The following is a 22,417-nucleotide window of genomic DNA, read 5'->3' as shown; positions in this document are numbered from 1 at the left end:
TACTGTTCCGCATTATGTATAACAATAGGAATTGATCAGATTAAAATTACTCTTAATCTCCAACAGTATGTAATGCAAGAAAAGAAACTACTCACAGAAGACTGAGCTCCCTCAGAACTAAATCTGTATGCTCCAGAACTGTTGTATGTCCCTATGGAACAGCGATAGTCTGGAGACCACTGGCTACTGTGAGAATTAGAAAAGGTAACACTGCTTCCAGAAGTGATAGCACCATCCTCATAGTCATCCTGGTCATAATCATAGTCTGCTTCAGGAGAAATGAGCTCTGCAACATTAGGGGGTTGGCGGGAAACATTTTCTGGCATGCAGTATGTGGATTCCCCGCTTGAAGAGTTGTGGAGACTAACAGAGTCAAGGACAGAAGGGATAAGCGTATTGTTGCCCGTGGCGGGACTAGCTGGAACAACTGTGTCATTCATATACGGATCTTCTTCGGAAGAGTCATCACTTGTTCGAATGCCACTCGTCCTTTGATCCGAGTGGCCATGCTCGCTTGGGTTAGGTGAATCCTTGAAAGCATCATCATCCGCTTCAAAACCCTCATCAACTTCCTCCTCAGGATATGGCTGGCTGAAATTAAAATTGGGTTTTTCAGTTCCTGTGGTGCCACTAAGCTCTGCACAGAAACTGCTGCTTACGGAGAGGGTTCTTTCTATGTTTCGGACACATTCATCGATTTCATCAAAGTTCAGAGACTCCAGGAACTCTTGTGCAGCGCGACAGGCTTCATCTTCCAGGCGTTTCAATTCTTCATCTCGGAGCTGCTGCAGTCTCTGCAGTGATGCTTCCGTCAACGTCAGTTCTTGCTGCTCCTTCATGCGCTGCAGGTCTTCAATTTCTTTTTCCAGGCGCAGGATCTCCTCCACCTGTTTGTTTTCTTTATGACTCTCCAGGTCTTGCTTTAATTCTTTCCGGGTTTTTGGAATAGCTGCAAGTGCTTCCTTAGCCTGCAGAAACAGTGCACAAATCATCTTTATTGTAAGTGTCTGTAATGTGCTATTTTTCAAACCGCAGGGTTTTCCCCTCATTCCAATAATTATCACAATAAATTAGTCTAACATGAACAAAGTAGGAAACAAATGGCTAACCTGCTGAGCAAGACGTTCTGCTTCCATCTTTTGTTGTTTTCTAAAAGGATAATTAGAAAATGTCAGGAAGGGTGAAAAGGCATTAAAGCAAACGAAAGGCATCATTACGCAAAACATGGCTTCTGAAGACTTGTCAATAACTTCCATGAACTGTTCTAAAATCTCCATTTAATATAAATTGTTTACTAGATATATTAAAGCAAGTACATATTCCATACCTTTCCTCCTCTTCCCTTTGCCTTTTTTCTTCCTCTTGCTGTTTCTTCTCCCCCAACAGCTGTCTATAAATACGGCGGGCAATCAGACCTCGCATCTGCTTCTGGAAGGTGATGGCTGCTTTCTTCAGTAATACGTATCTCCTCCTTAAGTAAAAAGCTCTGTAATTTTTCTGTATGATAATGACGTAGCAAAGGACTTTTTTGTAGTGTTTTCTGAAATGGGATGCAGAGACGACTCACGTGAAGAAGACATAGTGGAACAACTGTTTGAGCAATCACTACCCATGCCACAAATTAAAGATTCCAGATAGTAAAAGAAATCTGTGGACTCAGCTCCCATAAACATTCTTTCCTTGCCCTCTACATTTCTGGTCCCCTGGGAAGACTAGAGCCATTACAAAAGGAAAAGATGCATCTTGACTGAGCAAACACATTTTCCTAATGTTGCCCTAATAGTTTTTATTTGTGGTCTACCTATGTGTGTGTATCAAACTTTATTTGTCCTTAAGAAAAGCATTTTCCTTATAAAGGACATATCATTCAATATATATAGATAGAAGTAATATGCACATAAAAGGAATGACCTCATTGTTTAAGCAGCTATTGGACAACTATCTGTTGACCTATGCAGGGAAGAAACAGATTAAATCACCTCTTCAGACTTCATTACATAATAACTAACATTAGATAAACAAATCAAACATAATTCAACCACCTAGTCATAAAAAAAGCGAGTTAGAATATTTTGGACATGTGATGTGACACCTGGAAAAATACGGCATACTATTCTTAATTGTCCATGGAAAGATTGAAGGTAAATGAGGTCCAGGCAGAAGAAGAACATCATGGCTTCAAAATCTAAGGGACTCGTTTGGCAAAACTCAGCAGCACTTTTTCGTGCAGCTGTTGATAAAAATAGGATCACCAACATGATCGCCAACGTCCAATGATGGGTATGGCACAAGAAGAAGTCCTACCATCCTTTGCTAATTAATAAAATAACTTCATCTATTGGATCATTTTTTTTTCTCTACTACCATAGCAAAGATAATAATAATAATAATTAAAAAAACATGCATTCCAAATCTCCTTTTTCCAAACAGAATACATTGGAATTACAGCCAAATAATTGATTTATAATTCACAATTACATGCTTATAATCAGATAGTGGCACTCAGAACCACCTCCAGGTTCTTTAGAAAAAGGTCTGATCCTTACATGTTGGAATACAACTTGAAGGATTCCAACTATCTTCCAAATTCTAAAAGCTATAATTTGGAAAGTGCCTTGATTGGGGAATGCAATTTTACATGATGACAGACAACAAATATCAGTTCCAGGTAGGACACAAAATATGCTGTTTATGGATGGATTATTTTATAAAAGATATTGAGTATTTCTTATCACAGTATCACAGTATACTGTGGCCTCAGACTTTGTATGAAATATAATTTAAAATTACCTCCCAAAATAAAGAAAAAAGTTCCACTGGAACTTTTTCATTTCAAGTTTTATTACTATGCTTCTTTAATTTTTCAATATAATGTAAATGATCTTATGTGCTCTGTGAATTTGATGTTCTTATTGTTAAATAGCCTAATTTTTACTTTTGTTATTTTTGACACCGATTAAAAACCTGTAAATGGATTCTGTACAATTTAAATGTAATAATACAATTAATTAACCCAATTAATTATTTAGTTAGTTATTTAACAAAAATTGATAATCATTAATTATTGTAAAAATACATTAAAACAATGCAATGTATCTGATCATATGAATTAAAATTTAATGAAGCATAACATCTAAATAAATACCCACACAGCATAATACCTGTTCCTGATTTCAGTATCTATTTAATTCCCCACCCCCAAAAAATGTTCAAGTAAAGATTGACAAAAAAAATAATAATCAAATATTGCTTTAATCTTGTGCCTCAGGAATTCAAACTTGCAATCTGCAAAGTTTATACTAACTTAAATGTTTTTGAGTTCAACTCCATAATAATACACAACTCCTAATTTCTTACCGTGCCATGTAGCCTAAGACATGTGCTCTGATGATCATGGCTGCTTTGTCAACCTCTATTTCTCGCTGTTTTTCTAACATTTGTTCCAAAGATTCACGTAGAAATACCTGAAAATATGTCAAATGTATTTTAATTCATTTGTATTTATTAAATTACAAATAAATTTCAATGTCCGGGGGGGGGGGAAGCAGAGTAAAGTGTTATTTAGTTATTTGTAACATTTATCTAATCTCCCTGAAATTAGCTGGACATTAGGAGTTTATAGAAGTTAAAAACAAGATACAAATTGAAAATTAAAGTTGATTAACTAACAGTACTAAAATTAAAAAGTGGTGCCACAATATGTCAAGCCTCCAAAAAACAATAACAATTTCACCACATTCCAGAAGCTCTGAGGTAGGAACTAGATGTGGAAAGATGTTCCAGAGGATGATGGCTGCTACAGAAAATGCTCACCATTAGTCCCCACCACTCAGTCCTTCCAAGTAGATGGCAACACTTAACAGGGACACCCTAGTTGTCTCGATAGATGGGCAAAAGCTATTGAGGAAAAAAAATCTCTAATATACTCAGAACTTGAGCCCTTCAGGGCTTTATACATAGCAATCAGTACTTCAATTGTTCTTGGAAAACTCCTGCCACCACCACTACTGGTTCGCCTGAACCGGGGCAAACCAGTAGAAACCCACTACTGGATAGATGCAAACAATTTTATCAAACAAATGCTAAGCCAGATAATTGAAAATTATACTAACTGGATTTTTTACCTCATCCTTCCCCAAAAGAATCCAGTGCACTTTAAATAGTGTAGTTGGCCAATGTTTTGTAGAAACAATGAGAAAAGAGAAGTTATTATACTTTGCTGACCGTAATGCCATAGAATAAACTGAACTTGGGACTCTTTCTTATGTTTGGTCATGTACATTTTGTTTTTGCAGCCATAAACTCCTAAACCTTCTAAAAGTCCAAAGAAGGGAGGTTGAAATGACCTAATATTAACAGTTTGGGTGAATCCACAGTGACCTCCACAATAGAATCAACTATCTTAATGAGGTATGCAGCCATGCAGCTGGATGGCATCCCAGGTTGTCCCTTTGCTTAGCATCATGTGTGCAGGCCTCATGTTTGGCCAACAAAGGAACAGCAGTTCTTACAATAGCTAGGGTTGCTGAGTATATAATTATTACACCACTCGGTTGCTCTGGGTTGTGACCAATGCAAAAGATGAAATCTGATTGGACAGATCTCCACATAAATGACATCACCACTAACTTCATTTAGGCAAATCTTGGTCAGATATCTCAGGTCTGTCTCTACATCCATGATTAAATAGTAAATGAGGTTGGTTTTATTACAGACTTGGTACTTAAAAAGCAACAATTTAAGCCCAGAGTGTCAAGTAGTCCAGTTGCTTGGTTCTTAAAATGAGACAGGGGACTTAGATCTAGGAATTCTTTCTTCCCCTGGGACCATAGTTAGCTAGCTAGCAAAATAAATGTTTAAATAAATGTTCTGTTTATTAGAATGGAAGAGCTCCACTATTAGGTTTCTGCTCACTTATGAAAAGTCTTTATGGCCTCTGTTGCTCTGCCAAGATCTCTAAGCTTCGGACAGCCTTTGGATGGTCATTGTCAATCAAGATACTAAAAATCTCTCATGCACATAGCTGCTTGTTAATGAGCAGGATGTTTCAATAAGAAAAGTCGACTGTATGTCTAGAAGTCATTAGTAATTTCACGTTAACTTATGCTGGGGAAAAAAATCACAAATGCTACCTGCAACTCTGCATAACATAGAATAGAATAGAATAGAATAGAATTTTTTATTGGCCAAGTGTGATTGGACACACAAGGAATTTGTCTTGGTGCATATGCTCTCAGTGTACATAAAAGAAAAGATACAAAGGATATGGAAGCTAAGGAATTGCAAGAAAATGATTGCAGAGACAAGATTTAGGAATGCAAAAGAAATATATTGGTTGTGCAGATTTACTTACATACTTAAATATGAAAAAGCTTATTTAGGCCAAAGTTAATGTTAAACAACTGGGAGTGGAAGCATTAATGCTTTGCAATTGAGATTGTGCATATTCTGCAGCCACATATAATATACCTTCCTATATAATTTAAGATTAGATAATGTGGAGCCTACTTGCACCACCCTTATGGCAAACATCTCTACCATACCTGCAATGTGTGTTCTGCTGATACCCATGATTAAAGAAATATGTACTTGAATATCTACTCTACTGATAATAAGCCCAATCGGGCTTTTGAGCGCATGGCAATAAGGCCAAGCACTTATTTCAGGGTTCAAAATAATATAAGACAGGCTCTTCTTTTCGGGGAAACACGGTATTTATTTGAAATGTTAAATAATGGAAGTGATTTAAAGTGAACTGCTGCTTCCAGCTACCTGCCATCCTTATTCTCTTGAATTCTCTAGGGCTCATCAGGGCTAAAGATATTCAAGAAAATGAAGAGAAAATGGGCTAAAATTGTGGATGTATTAAAACACTCCCAGTCACATGAAGAACAACACCTGCAATGGAAAAGAAAGATTGCACTACTGTTAATGGATAAGAGACAAAGTGTATGAAAGGGATGAGAATGGAGAAGACAGAAGATGACTTTCTCGAGGTGGAACTGGATTGGGATTGACCCAATGAGCCTGGAGGATGGATGGGGAAGAGAGTAGCTTAAGGGTAAGAGAGTAGGGTTAAAGATTGATTCAACATGGGGAAGATATACAGGGTAACTTGGACCTAGGAAGAAAATAAAGAAACGTTCTCTGCATTTTGGATGAATGCTTAATTCAGTTAGGCACTGGGTTAGTTTCTTTGTCTTAGATACAAAAACCAGAAGCAAAAAATTCTCAGCAATGTTAGATCATGACGGAACCCACTGATTGAACTCAGCTACTGCCTACCTGAAGAGTTAAAAGAGCAGGAATTTATGCTTTGCCCAGTCTGCTCATTGCACAAATATTTAAGTTGCCATTGTTCTGATTTTGTCAGAGGTCAGTTAAATTAATTGGTGTTTTTTTCATCCTCAATTAGCTAGGACATTTTTTATAGAGAATTACATTTCATTTCAGCTGTTCTTGACATCAAAATCCATAATTAGCAAATCTATCCTGTATTTATGCTGCACAGGGTAGCACAGAAATTAAATAGTTTACTATAGTTAGCTAAAGTTATTTGATAACTGGGAGCCAACCGCTACAAGCTGCCTACCGTTGGAACTTAGCCAATGCCCAGCTTCCACTGCATATTAATACAGAAGATGCTTTAATCATTATTCTTTGCATATCCATTTATTTTTATTTTACCTTAGATTTTCCAAGCTGCCATTCAGTTTTTGTGCTATCATATAGATGGAGGAGGGCAGTACACTTTCCTTTTAAATCCTCAGGGAGAGTCAAATTTCTCATCAGGACTTTGTATCTGTAGAAACAAACTCATGATATTATTTTTAATTGCTTTATTCCATTTTCCTTTCTTTATCTGCTCTTAAACAAAACAGATTGCTACCTTTTGTGAAAATCCTGAAATGGCCTCCGCACAGGGAAACCTGCTCTTCGTATCCGTACTGTTTCGAGCATACCCGAGTAGCACAACTGGTTCAAAACCACATTCTGATCAAACTGGTCAGGCATCTAAAATGCAACATAATCAGGTGCATTTCATTAGCTATAAAATTTGTACATCTGTAAACAAGAGATTCAGGGTATGTCAAAGGACGAGTGATACTAAACATATGAAACACATTAGTGCAGCTGCATTATTTTTAAATATTAATTTCAATTAATGGAGTAATTCAGCGGGCAAAACAACATCCTCCATTCTTCTCAAGCCTTTTCCGGTGGATTGGGAAAACTTTCTGAAGCCAGAGCATGGGCTAATAAAGAGGAGATACCAAAGAGACATTTGGTGGTACAAATACCAATATGCTCATGTAATCTTACACCCTTTCCACTTAAGACTGATTTTATCTTTTTATAGTTTATTCTCGGCTACAAATGCCCAAATTCATTCTCACGCCCTCTCTCACTTCCTTTGTATCTCTCTGTGTAATATTCTAGGCAAGGCCATGAGAGGACCAGTAAGGGGTGCAGGCAAGTTGGTAAGAGCTTTAGATGGGTGCTGGGGAGTGCAGAGAGATTGCTGAGGTGCTCTGGAGTATGAGATCCAGGGGCCTTCTCTGAAGAAAAAGTGGCAGAACTTTTTCTTCAGAGAAGGCCCCTGGATCTCATACTCCAGAGCACCTGCCACACTCTGTAGAGCGTGCCCACCTGCAATATTCCTCTCACACCCCTCAGCAATCTCTCTGCACTCCCCAGCACCCATCTAAAGCTCTCACCAACTTGCCTGCACCACTTACTGGTCCTCTCATGGCCTTGCCTCTCCCCCCGGACAGTTTCTGCCGGCCTGATAGAGGCCTCCATCCATCCTATTGCATCCCCCACAATCTTTCCTAATGGCTTCCTTTCGATTTTGCTTGTGGGAAAATGACAAGGGAAGATTGCAAATGGTGACCATGCACCACAGCTTGCGGCATTGTCATAATTGTAAGATGAGTATCTGAAATGTGACCACATGGCCATGGGGATGCTGTGACAGTTGGAAATCCATGATTAGTTGAACATCTTTTTTTCCCCAATGCAACCGTAATAATTGTTGAGCGAATGGATGTAAATCTGGGGACTACTTGTATTATACTTGATGTGCCAAAAGGAGAGGGTTTTCTTCCTTGCTCATAATACTGAACCAGGGAGGATCAACCAAGGAAAGTGAATGGAGGGAAATTTAGAACATAAAGAAGCGCACATCATATAGTTAAATTGGGAATCGGCAGTTTGATATTGGGATAGCCAGTATCTTGAGCAGTTTTAAAAGCAAAGAACAGTTGGGTCATCATTTCAGAGATATTTCTTTACTTAAATAGAGGAATAGATTGATTAAGGGCAAAAAAGCAATGGAATAGGAACACTTTGTGCCTTCCTGCCAGCTTGACTGACCACCCTCCAGCAACAGATGGCAGGGCTGGTCTACCTGATTTCCAGTGGCCAATGGTGGGAACGGTCTATCAGGTCTCTTGAGGGCTAGGTTGGAACCAGTCTACTGATTTCCAGCAATTAAAGAAAAGCCAGGGCAGGACCAATTTACTGAACTTCTGAGCAGCACTGCCATAACACTGAAATGTCCACTAAATTTCAAACTCGCAGGAGTCATGGGTCCTGGATTTTGGATGCATTCTATAAGTTTGAGGTATTTTGGTTCAAAAATTGTTGCCTATGATGTACCTTTTGCACATTTGAAGGTTAAAAATAAAGAGTCATGAGAGTTAGATACATTTATCCATCATTATCAGAACACAAATCATATTATCAGAATGCTTATCTACAGTATATTAGCTGTTAGAGAACATGAATAAGGTGACAATGTATGTAATGTTCCATTCATGGATTCCCCATAATATTCTGCAGAATCAAAATGCTGGCTTAAATAATTTACTATAGCTTTTTTATGTTTCTTTGTAATCTCAACAAAATGAGAAGTATGGTATCACCATCCTTTGTTTTTTTATTTAATTCTATTAAATGAAAATATTTATTTAATATTTAATTCTAAATCTGATAACGTACAGACATTTCAAAAGAATTGTCTAATACATTAAATATAGGGATGCAATGGCTCAGTGGCTAAAATGCTGAGCTTGTTGATCGAAAAGTTGGCAGTTCAGTGGTTTGAATCCCTAGTGTGCATAATGGGGTGAGCTCCGTTACTAATTCCAGCTTCTGCCAACCTAGCAGTTCGAAAGCACATAAAAATGCAAGTAGAAAAATAGGGACCACCTTTGGTGGGAAGGTATGCATAAGAGCACAAAAGTGCCTACTGTTCCTGTCCTATTGTTCTCTTCATTATATGAAATTAATATAGTTGATACATATTTTTTTTACTTATATATATATATATATATATATATATTTCAAGATATGTTGTTTTATCTATGACAATTGTTTATGTATACTGTTGTGACAAAAAGAAATAAAAAAAAAAAAAGGTAACAGCGTTCCGTGCACCTTTGGCATTTAGTCACGCTGGTCACCTGACCAGGGACGTCTTCAGACAGCACTGGCTTTTTGACTTTGAAATGGAGATGAGCACTGCCCCCTAGAGTCGGGAACGATTAGCACATAGGTGCAAGGGGAACCTTTACCTTTACCTTAAATATAAATGCATAAAACGATGTGCTTTCTATTAAATGCTATCAGTACTTTGTTTAATCAATGTTTAATCCTGACCTTATATACAAATATTTAGTATATGGGATTTGGGGACCATGGCTTTAGTAAATGAACCACTTATTTACTAAGATATTGCTAGACACAGAAGTTTAATTAAGAGAATGTAATAATCTTGCTTCCAAAAATAATAAACCAAAGAGAGAATTGCAGAACTAAGCACTACCTTTAGAGTCTTTTTCTCCAGACATCCTGCTTAATCCAATGAGCAATCCCAACTCACTAGCCTTCACTGCTATTTAGCAATTCCAAATGCTTGACAGTAATGACAGAGTAAAACGGAGCCTTGGCAAAGATACAACTTCATGGCATCTCTAAGGAATAATAAAGTGCCTTAATCTGCATTCCCAAGAGGTAATCAAATCCTATTTGCAAATCAGATGCCACTGGCACAAATATGGGCAAAATTCCTTTAAGACTTAATAAGAATTGTGTCATCCATATAGAAATGCTCTCCATTTTTTCTTATTTTAAAAGATTGTGCTATGTGTTTTACACACCTTAGCCAATTATTCCAAAATAAATTTGTATCAAGAATTGTAAAATCAAGCAACAAGTTACCATAAATATTCCTAATAATTTTGTGAGCAAGCATTGAAGAAAAAAATATTTGCTGTTTTACTTTTACTAATACTAATAAAAGCCCCATTAATACTATAATTTGGAAATCATGAATACGTTATTTACAATAAACACCAAAGAATTTGATGCTATCCTTGTGAAAATTGTTTTTAGATTGGTTAAAAGTATTTTGTAGACATGGGCAGAAATTCATAAAAGAGAACTGAAATACTTCAAATGCAACATTCCACTTTTATTACACTTGAAGAAAAAAGCTAAAATTTGTACGATTAGATTACAATACTGTCTTCATTCCCAAATTTAAGTACAAAGTCGCAATGTACAAGTGATGATGAGCACTAAAAACAGCAACTTTTCACAGCACTTTTAAAGCATCTTGATCAATATACTTTAAACAGGCAAATATCTAAGTTCATTAAGATATTTGTTATCACTCCCTTCTGAAATAAATTCTATTTTTATTTATTTAAAATCATGTCAAAGCAACACATTTGGAATACCCATGAAGTGTATAAAATGTTTTGTAGTGCCATTAAATGTGTGCAAATGTTTATAAATTATCTATTTTTTAATTATATATATATATAAATTTATATATATATAAATTTAGAGAGAGAGAGAGAGAGAGAGAGAGAGAGAGAGAGAGAGAGAGAGAGAGAGAGAGAGAGTGTTTATGTTAGGAAACAGAAAATGGCAAGTACTTTTGTAAGTTGTATTTTTTTTTTAAAAAATTGTAATACTATTTTCCCTTTTTTTCTCCCTTAAAATAATTGAAATAGTCGACTATTTGGGAAGTCTGGATTGCATTTCATTGCATTAGTAAAGATAAAGAATAAAAAAATTAAGAAATCTGTATTTAACATTCTTATTAGTAGACAGAAGTATATGCTAATTCTTTATATTCAGGCAACAAAGTATTAACCTTCTGCCTGGAAACAAAGCACGATAAATATCAAAATCTCATCTGCAATACCTAAGAGTAGAGCTAGCACAGAAGAAAACATAGTATGTTTTAGTACTTTTTCTCTGCTGCAAGTTTGCACCATGCACAAATACTTTTCTATGCCTAGTTTCTCAAAACATAAGAAACAACTGAAATCCTGCAATACCAAATAAATAAGTTATCACTCACCAACTCATAGGGGTTTTGGGTGCACTGCAGATTCATATTTCTCAAAGGCAAAATTCATATGGAAAGTAACTGCCACCCGGACCTTTTCCCTGCACTGCTAAAGACACTGAACAATAATGAACACTATTCCTAGTGCTTTAAAAAGTGCTCAGTTGCCATGACAACCCCTCCCTTTCTAAGGATAATTAGTATGGTGTGTCTTTCAGATCTGATTGGGAGGGCTGCACAGGAAAATATGCAAATGAGTGACACTAGGGCAAGTCACTCCTTTGCTGTGAGCTGCAGAAATGGAGCTCTGTACATCTTACAAAACGGGACTGAACCCTGGAACTATTTTGTTAAAAGCAATGTCTGCAACACAGGAGCCAATCATTCACATGCACACAACTAAAATTAAGTTGGAAATCAAAAGGCAATTTGTATTAGAAGGGTTGCAGGCTCCAATTTATCTCACAAAATTATGCCCTTGAGTTCGAGACAAAACAAGGTCAATACAAATGAAACTTACCTTGCAGCGTTTCTCTTAGTAACTCTTGCTATTGCTTCTGATTTATTCTCTGCTGCTTAGTGCTTACAACTCTTGAGAGTAAATGCAACAGGTACTGGCCAGTTGTAGTATGGTACAAAGTTGAATTCAATGTGCCATCTTTTAGAAAAGACTCAGAAGGAAGATTTCTCGCCCACAGGATTTGGATTTCCTTCAAGTCAGACTTGACAGCAACTTTGGTATGTGTGTGGGTGTGAATGTTTACCCTTCTTTATGGCATAATGATTCAGTTCAGTTGCCTGAATAATTTGGAGCCCTTCGCTTACACAGCGTTTTCTCCATTATGCTTTTATTTAATATATGTATGTTTATTATTGTATACATTATTCTGAAATAAATGAATCTGGCTTGCATCAAAATAAGGACTTACACGATCTCTGGCACTATGTATTGGCTAATAGTTTCAAAAAGTATGCATCTCTAATCTAGGTCCATTACTTTGTGCAGCCTCTTCTTCCCATCCTTCAGGAAGGGTTAATCTATTTTGCTTTATACAATTCCTGAACCAAAGCCAAGCCCAATAATCTGTGGAGAACTTTGGCAAGAATTTGTACTATAGCAGTCCATTAGCTGGGGGAGTGATTGAGAAAGGGTAGTAGTAGAAAGATAGAGGGTCAGCCCAATCTGTTGGTGACGTATGATTTCATAGATCATTCCTGAAAGATGGGTGCACAAAACAGAAGAGAGATTTTCCACCATGTTCACTTTTGATTTGTCAAACCATAGTTTGGAGACCAATGAAGCATCCTGAAGTTTCTTTAATCTCCATGGATGCCCAAGTCACTAAAAAAAATCAGATTGTGAATTTTTATTATTCATTATCATCAGACTTGCTGCAAAATTCTATGTCCTGAATTGCAGCTTCAGTGACAGTTTGCACATATAAGAAGTATCATCTGATTTTGCATAGTTTGATAACTTCCACAAGAATGGAAGATCTGACTACAGGTAGACCAAGTTTAGTGAATGCAACCATGACTGGCAATATGGTTGTTAAGAAAAGCGAAACCATGATGTGCTCATGATCTTACTTCACCTTTCCATTGTTTTACCGACCTGCAAAGATCGTAAATGGGAGGAATGGTTGCAAAAGTGACTTTGTCATCGTTGTCATAACTGCATACAGTTGTTAAACAAGGCAGTCACTACATGAGGAACAATGAAGATGGTTATGAATAGCTAGGCTTTGGGGTATCTAACAAAAGCAGAAATGAATTGCGAAAGAAACAGAAAACTGAGAAGAATAAGTTGAAATAAGGGCATCTAAAAAATGAAATCTAAACAGAATGAGCTAACAGGAAGAATAATCTGCTAATTGGATATATTATTTCTTTCAGTTATTCTACACTATAGATTTCAGGTCAAATGTTACTAAGTTTGTGAAACAGAATTGCTATATTTACCTATCTGTTTCTTAAATAGCCACAAGCAATAATAAGTATGCCCTAATGATAGTGGGATAACCGATTCTCTCACAGTACAATCATATACACATACAAACACAAATATATATACATACGTATATAATCATACATACATACATACATACACATATACATACATGCATACATACGCATGCATTTAGAATGGTAGTTTCAGATAATTGTGTATGGGACTGTATCTTTAAATGGCTTTTATACTGCATTAACTACATTCTAATTTTATACTTTCCAACCCATGTACAGGTAGTCCTCCTTTAGTTCATTTAGTGACCATTCAAAGTTACAACAACACTGAAAAAAGTGACTTATGATTGTTTTTCACGTGACTGTTATGACATCCCCATGGTTAGGTGATCAAAATTGTCAACTGACTCATATTTATGACAGTTGCAGTGTCCCAGTGTCATGTGATGTCCTTTTACAACCTTCTGACAAGCAAAGTCTTCCTAATGCTCAGTGGCAACAATAGCATTAATTTCCAAGAGGAAAACCTCCCTTCTAAGTTTCCAAATAGATGTGTTTTGATTAATCACATTTTCTCAAAATCTATTCCACAAGAGTATAATATTTTCCTAAACAGTATTTTGTTTAGGTCAACCTCATCTTCTATATGGGTATATCATAGCACAGAGAAATCAGATGATTGCATCCGCCTTTGAGAGATGAAACAGTGACTATATTTTCAATAAGAATTCAATTCAGGGGAAAAATAAATCTGATCAAACATGTTTAAAATTTAATTAATTCAATAAAATACAATATGATTAATCCCTATCTATTTAGCAATTCCTGTTTTTTGTCGGATTGAAATTATAAGTGAATGGAAAGTTTTGAAGCTTCCAGAGGAAATCTGGAACTTGCACTGGCTTTCACTGTATCCCTAAATCTTCAAATAGTTCTTCACCTTCATAGGTTATATAGGCTATATACTTAAAATATGCTTTACTAATTTCTCTGGATTAATCTATTAAAAGGAGTTAAATTATAAGAGGAATAGTGTTTTTCTAATGTGCATACAAAATTATATGCAGCCTACTCGTGTGCCAGGTATGTATTCAGTCTAGTCACCAAAAATAAAAATTAGAAAAAATTGCCTGGAACAATGAAGATGGTTATGAATAGCTAGGCTTTGGGGTATCTAACAAAAGCAGAAATGAATTGCGAAAGAAACAGAAAACTGAGAAGAATAAGTTGAAATAAGGGCATCTAAAAAAATGAAATCTAAACAGAATGAGCTAGCAGGAAGAATAATCTGCTAATTGGATATATTATTTCTTTCAGTTATTCTACACTATAGATTTCAGGTCAAATGTTACTAAGTTTGTGAAACAGAATTGCTATATTTACCTATCTGTTTGTTAAAAAATGAAGCAATAAATGCAGATGACAAACCATTCTCATTTCTAGGAACAATCTATTTCTACTGCAACAAAGTATTTATTAATCATTTCATATCTATGTGGAAGAAATACTTTTTCGAAGAGGAACTGTTTCATATCCATATTTTATACAGTAAAATGCTTTGCTAAATTATATAAATGTAAATACACATGGCACATTGTTCAAATTAAAGTAGCCAATTCCATTACAACAAGATACAATTGTTCATGCTCATGAAAACATGACAAAGAAAGTGAGTGAGAAAGTTCAACAGATTATAAAAAAGAAAATCCTTCTATATGTCGGGATTTGAAATTCCATCTTAAAAAATTAGTTCTTTTATCATAAGAATAATAATCATAGTCTTCAAAATAAATTCCCCTCAAAGGAAATTAAAAATATGCAACAACCTGTTTAAAAAGAAAAGCGGTATTCCACATAGTTATCCACCACAGTTCATTCAAACTTTCCAAGAAAGGTTTCAAACATCAAGCAAATATACATAATTTCCAATCAGTTAGATTAAAATGTAAGCAAATATGTTTTTAGTTTTTATTTATTTCATTATTTGATTTTTTTTCTCATCACAATCAAAACTCTTGGTGGAATATAATCCTAACAATGAATTGTCTATGAATAATTATATGAATAAACCATACCCCTCAAATTAAACCACTTGTAAAATAATAAAACAATCAACCCCAAAGCAATAAAATTAGAAGCCAGCATCTGTAAACCAAAAGGCTATTATACAATTCTGTTTTTAGTAATTTCCTTCAGATACAGCTTCTCTGCTTCACAAAACTACAGTTAAGAGCTGAGGGCATTTCAAGGGATAGGGAGATTTCCATGTAGCTGCCAGTTATTTCACAATTCATGATCCCAAATCATGAATTGTGAGAGAGAGAAAAAAACTATGATCCATAAGTAATTCATTTCATTCAAAATATTATAGACTACAATTACATTTAAAAATGAAGCCAGCCAGACTAGTTAACTGAACACTTAGCTAAATTAGGATTTTTATTTTAGATTCTGCAAATCAAATAAAATACCCAGTCACAACAATTTCCATTTATCTCTTGACTGCAGATCAAACAGTGTGCTGTTGTACTGTTTGTGTGTGCTTACGTGTGAATGAGAAACAGAAAGTCAAGAACATTTTAATTTATTTTTATAAGGTGGGCATACTGCAATTCTGTCAATGGCCAGAGAAAATTACCAATTCTGCTGAATTACCTTCTCAGAGGAACAGGGCAGTACACCTCCCTTTATTGTAAACAGACACTCATGCACTCCTCCTATAGAGTTTTAAATCTTAACAAAGAAGGATATAAACAATGGGCAATGAGGATGCCACCAAGTACTCATAATAAAACAATAATTTTTTAAAAAATCTTATCTTATTCTACTTGCAGGCATGATTTGTACCTATGGAATCCTCTACAAGTGCACTGATAAGGTAAACGAAAAGCAAAAGATTAAGAATGCCTTTCCGCTATATGGGAAACAGGCCATGTTCAATATAATAGTGAGGGAATGGGGGGAAGACGACTTCTGATTAACTTTAGGGCTGACAAGTCTTTGTACAACTGACAGCAGGGCTTCAGGAACCCAGCTGGAAACCTTGACAGCCACTCCTCTCCACCTGTGAAAAGTCTGTTACCACTTCACTTAAGGTCATCCTAATTAAAGCTCGCAGCCCCTCATGGCTGACTCTCAATCTGCCTCTCTCCTCTTTGCCACATTGTTATCCGTCAGCGGTCTTCCGCTGAAGTAAAATAAATCTGGTTTGGAGATAGTCACAGATTTGCTCATGGGTGGGGGAAGACATGCTGTGAAATTCTAATTAAGAGACAGCTGTCCTTTCTCACCTAACTCCATTGACCAAAAAAGCAGAAGCATCGTTGTTTACAACAGTAGCCAGGAGGTCCGGACCATGTAGGTGAACAATGGCTATGCTAACTCTGTCCTAATATTATAGTGACAGATGTACTTCCCTATGTATTTTACACAAACTAAAGACCTATATTTTATGTTTGTTTCATCTTTCAGCAATGGGAAACTATTTAAACCATCTGGATTAATGTTAATATTATATAATATTACATTAAGACTTAATTTGGGATCTTTTTTGAAATTTAATTGGGTATGTAGGTTAGTGTGTGCAATTATGTGTGAAACTCATGTTAAATTTAATGTTATTTTGTTACTAGTCCCCCAAAAAGATTTACTTACTCATTTGTAAGTAAGTCTCCTGCATTCACCCACTATTTCTGGTTTGTTTTGCTTTTCACCCCTACCCCTATCCCCATCATGCATTAACAAACCAAAGACAGAATAGCTGCCTAAAATGTTTGGGTTGCTAACACAAGGAGTTGTTCATTTGATAGCAGGACCTTTAATTTTCAATTGGATTCCCTTTTAAACATAAGCCTATTAAGTGCAATTAGAGTAATTATTGTACTATGGGTTTTATGAGTTTATGCAGAATAGCAATGAGAAACCCATGGCCCCTAGCTGCATATATAAACCATGCTTGCTTTAGTGCTGTTGTTTTGTGTATTCTGTTGCTGAATAATGGCAATGCGATTACCCAATGAGTTTCAATGGAAAACTAATGAAAATGGGGCGGTTATTGCTCTGATGGAATCCAAACAGTTGTTTCCAAATGTTCCTGTGATATCAGCCTAACGAAGAAAGTGAAAAGAATGATACGATCCATCTTACTATGCTTCAGGTTACAAAGCTACTATAGTATCAAAAAGCTGGCTAGAAACAGGAGAATTAATGGTGTTCCACTCAATGTAAGACATTAATAAGGATAAAGTAGTAGTAATAATAACCTCAAAGCTCAGATGAAAAAAAAATGTAAAGAGCCTCGAGTTTTATGTCTATTCAAGTGATACAACTTTGATTCAAGACATACAACTTTGAAATATATCGTATTTTTCGGAGTATGAGATGCACCTTAGTTTTTGAGGAGAAAAATAAGAAAAAAGCTGATTGGGGGTGGATCGGCCTCCCAAAATACCCCCAATCAGCTGTTCCCAGAGGTGAACTTTAGCAACAGGTTCGTTGGTTGTGAGCTCTGTGCCTTGCTTTTTTTTCAGCCTCTCAAACCTCCGTTTCAGAGGCTGGGTGGGGCTACATTTGGACTATAAGATGCACCCAAATTTTCACCCTCTTTTGGGGGGTAAAAAGGTGTGTATTATACTCCGAAAAATACGGTAGCTAATATTTAAAACCACTATTAATATTATTAAATATAGTTATTGGCATCAACATGTTATTCTTACAGTTACACAATCATCTCTTCCAGGGGCCCAGGATGATTTTTGCTCATAAGAGGACAGTGGTGATCTCTGAGGACTGAGCCAGCAATCCACTTGAGCTACAATGCACCAATCAAGAAGAAGAAAGCCTGATCCACAGTTGGCAAGCTGCATAACTACAGGAATTTTGCTTGAACTGAAAATTATTAATTTTTATTTCCTGCTATCTTAAAGAACCTAGGGTTAAATACTGATCACACATATTGAGAAAGATGCCTAACTAAAATGATGATTACTCATTGGTTCCAGGGTACAGATAAGAAATTATCTCCAGCAACAATCAATCACTGTATTCCTCCTTTGATTATAACTTCCACTGAATTGATCTGTACAATTTGTGATACCTGGTACCAGATGCTTGACAACATAATTCAATGCTGATCACCAAAATGAAAAAAAAAATGGAAGAAATTTTCACAGATCACGCTTTGGTGACAAGCAGAAGGGAAGAAGATCTATGATGGTGTTTTTTTTTTAACCATTTGGAATACAATTTCAGCTGTACGCTGGTTCCACTGAAACTAAAGACACAACAATGGTAGCTACAGTAATTCAAAATTTTGTTAAAAATTACGTATGCTATAATTCCAGCCAGACAATGGTTTTATTCATTAGGCAAATGCTTCTGACCATTTCAATGAGATTTGAAAGGGGAGGGCCAAGTGAAACTGTTCTCTTTCTCTGTTGTTTATTAATGGTGTCTGAAAAATCATTATGGGAAATTAGCTTGTCTTAAAGCTAATATTTGATAGTTTAAATTAGGTACACTAAAAACATAGTCTACTGACTAGTTTTATGTTGCTAAGAAACAAAGGTCAGGCAACTTTCAAAGGCCAAATTATTCCCATCTCCATGGCAAACTCACAGAACTTCTTTCATTTCAAACTTTCGCCCTGTAACTTGAGACAAAAAAGATCTACTAGTTTTGTTATTTTCCCAAATAATTGTGCATTACATTGGTTCCATAGCCAATCTTCCATCATGCCAATGTGTTAATACCTGACAATATTCCTTGTGCACAAGAAAAGAAAGAAGACATTATATTGCCATCTGCTGATTTCCATCCTACAGCCAGGTACTTGCAAAGTAAGCATTTTTGGATGGTGAGAGAACCTGTTGGCATCATTTCAAAAAAAGTAAGAAGCTTCTCAAAAGAATGGCTGACAGAGATTTATAATTGTCTTGGTATGTTTATATTAACCAGAGTCTCCACTGTAGAACCCAGTAATAAACCCAGATTAAAAAAAAATATTGGTATTGTTAAGGTACTAGAATTGTTTTTTTAGTCCACTGTCTAGTAAATAAATTAAGGCTGATGTTTTTTGTAATATTAAAGGCTGAAAGAACCTATGAGATTGCCTGAAAACGCACGTACTTCCTTTCCCAAGTAAACCTCTCCCCCTTTTCTTTCTTTGCATGGTTTAAGCATTACAACTGCATCGATGCCAACTATGTTTAACATTAACCAGCCTCTTCCTCAATTAAGATTTGCAACCCCCCATCAAAGGCTGATTTAAAATTCTAGATAATGTAGATTTATCTGTGCAATTAAAAGACTAGCTACGGAAAATCAATTAAAAAAACCCCCAGAGGATTTATTCAAATAATAATTTTAAAAAAACCATCCTAAAACTACCCTCTTGATTTGCAACCAGGTCTGAAGAATAAGAGCCTTCTGTCTGAATTTGACCATGAGGTCAAATTATGTGGCATGGAAACATCAAAGGATTGCTTTGCATGTTCTTTTGGCTGACTCAGTAGCACTTGACTAAAGCATAGAAGAGGTAGCAAGGCCCTGTATTTTTAATCTCTGCCAATTGTAAGGGTAAAACATGAAAGTAACCGTTGTACAGGTTTCTGCTGCTAGTAAGTAGAATTCAGGAAAGTCAGTACAGAACAGATATCTCTTGATTGATAAAAAGACTGTGATGAATCAAAGATTTGGTCTCTGTCAAATTAGGAAAAGAATAAGTGGGTAATAGGTTTTTGTCAAAATTCCAGTGTCCCTTGTTTTGTATCTGTAACCTGTAAAATTTAGGATAGCATGAATTAGGCACGTAAACTACTCTAAATCCTTAAAACCAGGTTAACAAAATCTAATTATTATGTTTATATATAAATATGCATGTCATAATTTACTGTACAAATTAATATGTAATTATTTACTGTGGTGACCTAGTTTACCCAACATATTAAGACAATATCTAAAACCTCAAGGAATCCAATCAACTTTTTAGACAGTACACCAAACGGAGGATCAATGTAACCACAGTTAAGCAAGTTTTAATCCTAGGGATTTTAACAGAGGCCATTTAAGTACTTTAGTTCTTTATACTTAATGCTGTAAAACACTGTAGTCTTTCAAGACTAAATGCCGTTAAACTCATTGGGTCTTATTTTGCACAAATATATATTGGATTGGGTTTTAGATTTATTTATGAAGTATACTTTCAATAAGTTCAAAGCAATACACATGGCAATTCTTACTCTTACTTTTCTCCAAAACAAAGCTGTGAATTAGCTTGGCTTTAGACAGAATGCTTGGTCTAGTGTCACCAGTGAATTTCCAGTTGTAAAAGTATGTAGCAGTTTTACCCTGACATTTCTATATCTTCTGATGAATCTGGGGCAGTCTTTCATGTGTGAAAGTTGATACCACACATGAATTGGCCACTTAATAACGTCTTTGTTTAAGAAGCAAAATCCTTTCACAACCATTTGTTTTATCTTTCTATTACATTATTCAAAAGCTGCAGTCCTGAACATTTGATGCTGACAATGTAATGCATTAAAATAGAACTGCTATATATTTTACATAGTGGTAAAAGGTACTATATAAAATTGTGACACTTAAGACGTACAGAACATTAAGGATGTTGATCTTTCCATGCATCTTTTATCTGTAACATAACTATATTAAGATAAATTAAAGGTCCATCTGTATAATCTGAGATGAATTACAAGCTTGTATATTTTCTTATAATAATTATACAAAACAATTATATCAATATATTGTTATTCACAAATATCTACAAATGGAAATCACAAGTATTTAATCTCCCTCAAGGCAAATTATTTATTACCATACTTTTCAGAGTATAGTTCACACTTTTTTCCCCCTAAAAGAGGGTGAAAATTTGGGTGCATCTTATACACCGAATGTAGCCCCGCCCACCCATCGGCCTCCACCCGTCACATTTTCGGCCTCCACATGCTGTTTAAGACCTGCCACAGCACATTGCTGCCTCCATGCCTCACGTTTTTGGCTTTCGTGCATCGCGTTTTCAGCCTCCGACAGATGAATACTGATGGATGCTGGTAAGCAGAGGCAGAAAATTTATTTTCTTTTTTACCTTCCCAAAAACTAATGTGCGTACTCGAATGTCTTATACTCCGAAAAATACGGTAGCTAATATTTAAAACCACTATTAATATTATTAAATATAGTTATTGGCATCAACATGTTATTCTTACAGTTACACAATCATCTCTTCCAGGGGCCCAGGATGATTTTTGCTCATAAGAGGACAGTGGTGATCTCTGAGGACTGAGCCAGCAATCCACTTGAGCTACAATGCACCAATCAAGAAGAAGAAAGCCTGATCCACAGTTGGCAAGCTGCATAACTACAGGAATTTTGCTTGAACTGAAAATTATTAATTTTTATTTCCTGCTATCTTAAAGAACCTAGGGTTAAATACTGATCACACATATTGAGAAAGATGCCTAACTAAAATGATGATTACTCATTGGTTCCAGGGTACAGATAAGAAATTATCTCCAGCAACAATCAATCACTGTATTCCTCCTTTGATTATAACTTCCACTGAATTGATCTGTACAATTTGTGATACCTGGTACCAGATGCTTGACAACATAATTCAATGCTGATCACCAAAATGAAAAAAAAAAATGGAAGAAATTTTCACAGATCACGCTTTGGTGACAAGCAGAAGGGAAGAAGATCTATGATGGTGTTTTTTTTTTAACCATTTGGAATACAATTTCAGCTGTACGCTGGTTCCACTGAAACTAAAGACACAACAATGGTAGCTACAGTAATTCAAAATTTTGTTAAAAATTACGTATGCTATAATTCCAGCCAGACAATGGTTTTATTCATTAGGCAAATGCTTCTGACCATTTCAATGAGATTTGAAAGGGGAGGGGCCAAGTGAAACTGTTCTCTTTTCTCTGTTGTTTATTAATGGTGTCTGAAAAATCATTATGGGAAATTAGCTTGTCTTAAAGCTAATATTTGATAGTTTAAATTAGGTACACTAAAAACATAGTCTACTGACTAGTTTTATGTTGCTAAGAAACAAAGGTCAGGCAA

At 35.7% G+C, this 22,417-nt stretch overlaps 1 protein-coding gene across 2 annotated transcripts in view; it reads right to left on the bottom strand.

Annotated features, from left to right (window-relative positions):
* Positions 1 to 22,417, bottom strand: part of MYO10 (myosin X) — a 157,955-nt gene that overhangs the window by 26,355 nt on the left and 109,183 nt on the right. For both annotated transcript variants that reach the window (XM_058174767.1, XM_058174766.1), the window contains 6 exons: positions 6,890 to 7,014; positions 6,688 to 6,802; positions 3,358 to 3,464; positions 1,328 to 1,540; positions 1,110 to 1,149; positions 96 to 968 (listed from right to left, as the gene is read on the bottom strand). In XM_058174767.1, the coding sequence (XP_058030750.1) occupies positions 96 to 968; positions 1,110 to 1,149; positions 1,328 to 1,540; positions 3,358 to 3,464; positions 6,688 to 6,802; positions 6,890 to 7,014 (1,473 nt within the window). The remainder of the gene's footprint in view (positions 1 to 95; positions 969 to 1,109; positions 1,150 to 1,327; positions 1,541 to 3,357; positions 3,465 to 6,687; positions 6,803 to 6,889; positions 7,015 to 22,417) is intronic.

Source organism: Ahaetulla prasina, chromosome 3 (genome assembly GCF_028640845.1).
Source record: "Ahaetulla prasina isolate Xishuangbanna chromosome 3, ASM2864084v1, whole genome shotgun sequence".
Taxonomy (NCBI): Eukaryota; Metazoa; Chordata; class Lepidosauria; order Squamata; family Colubridae; genus Ahaetulla; species Ahaetulla prasina.
This window is presented reverse-complemented; position numbering and strand designations above follow the sequence as displayed.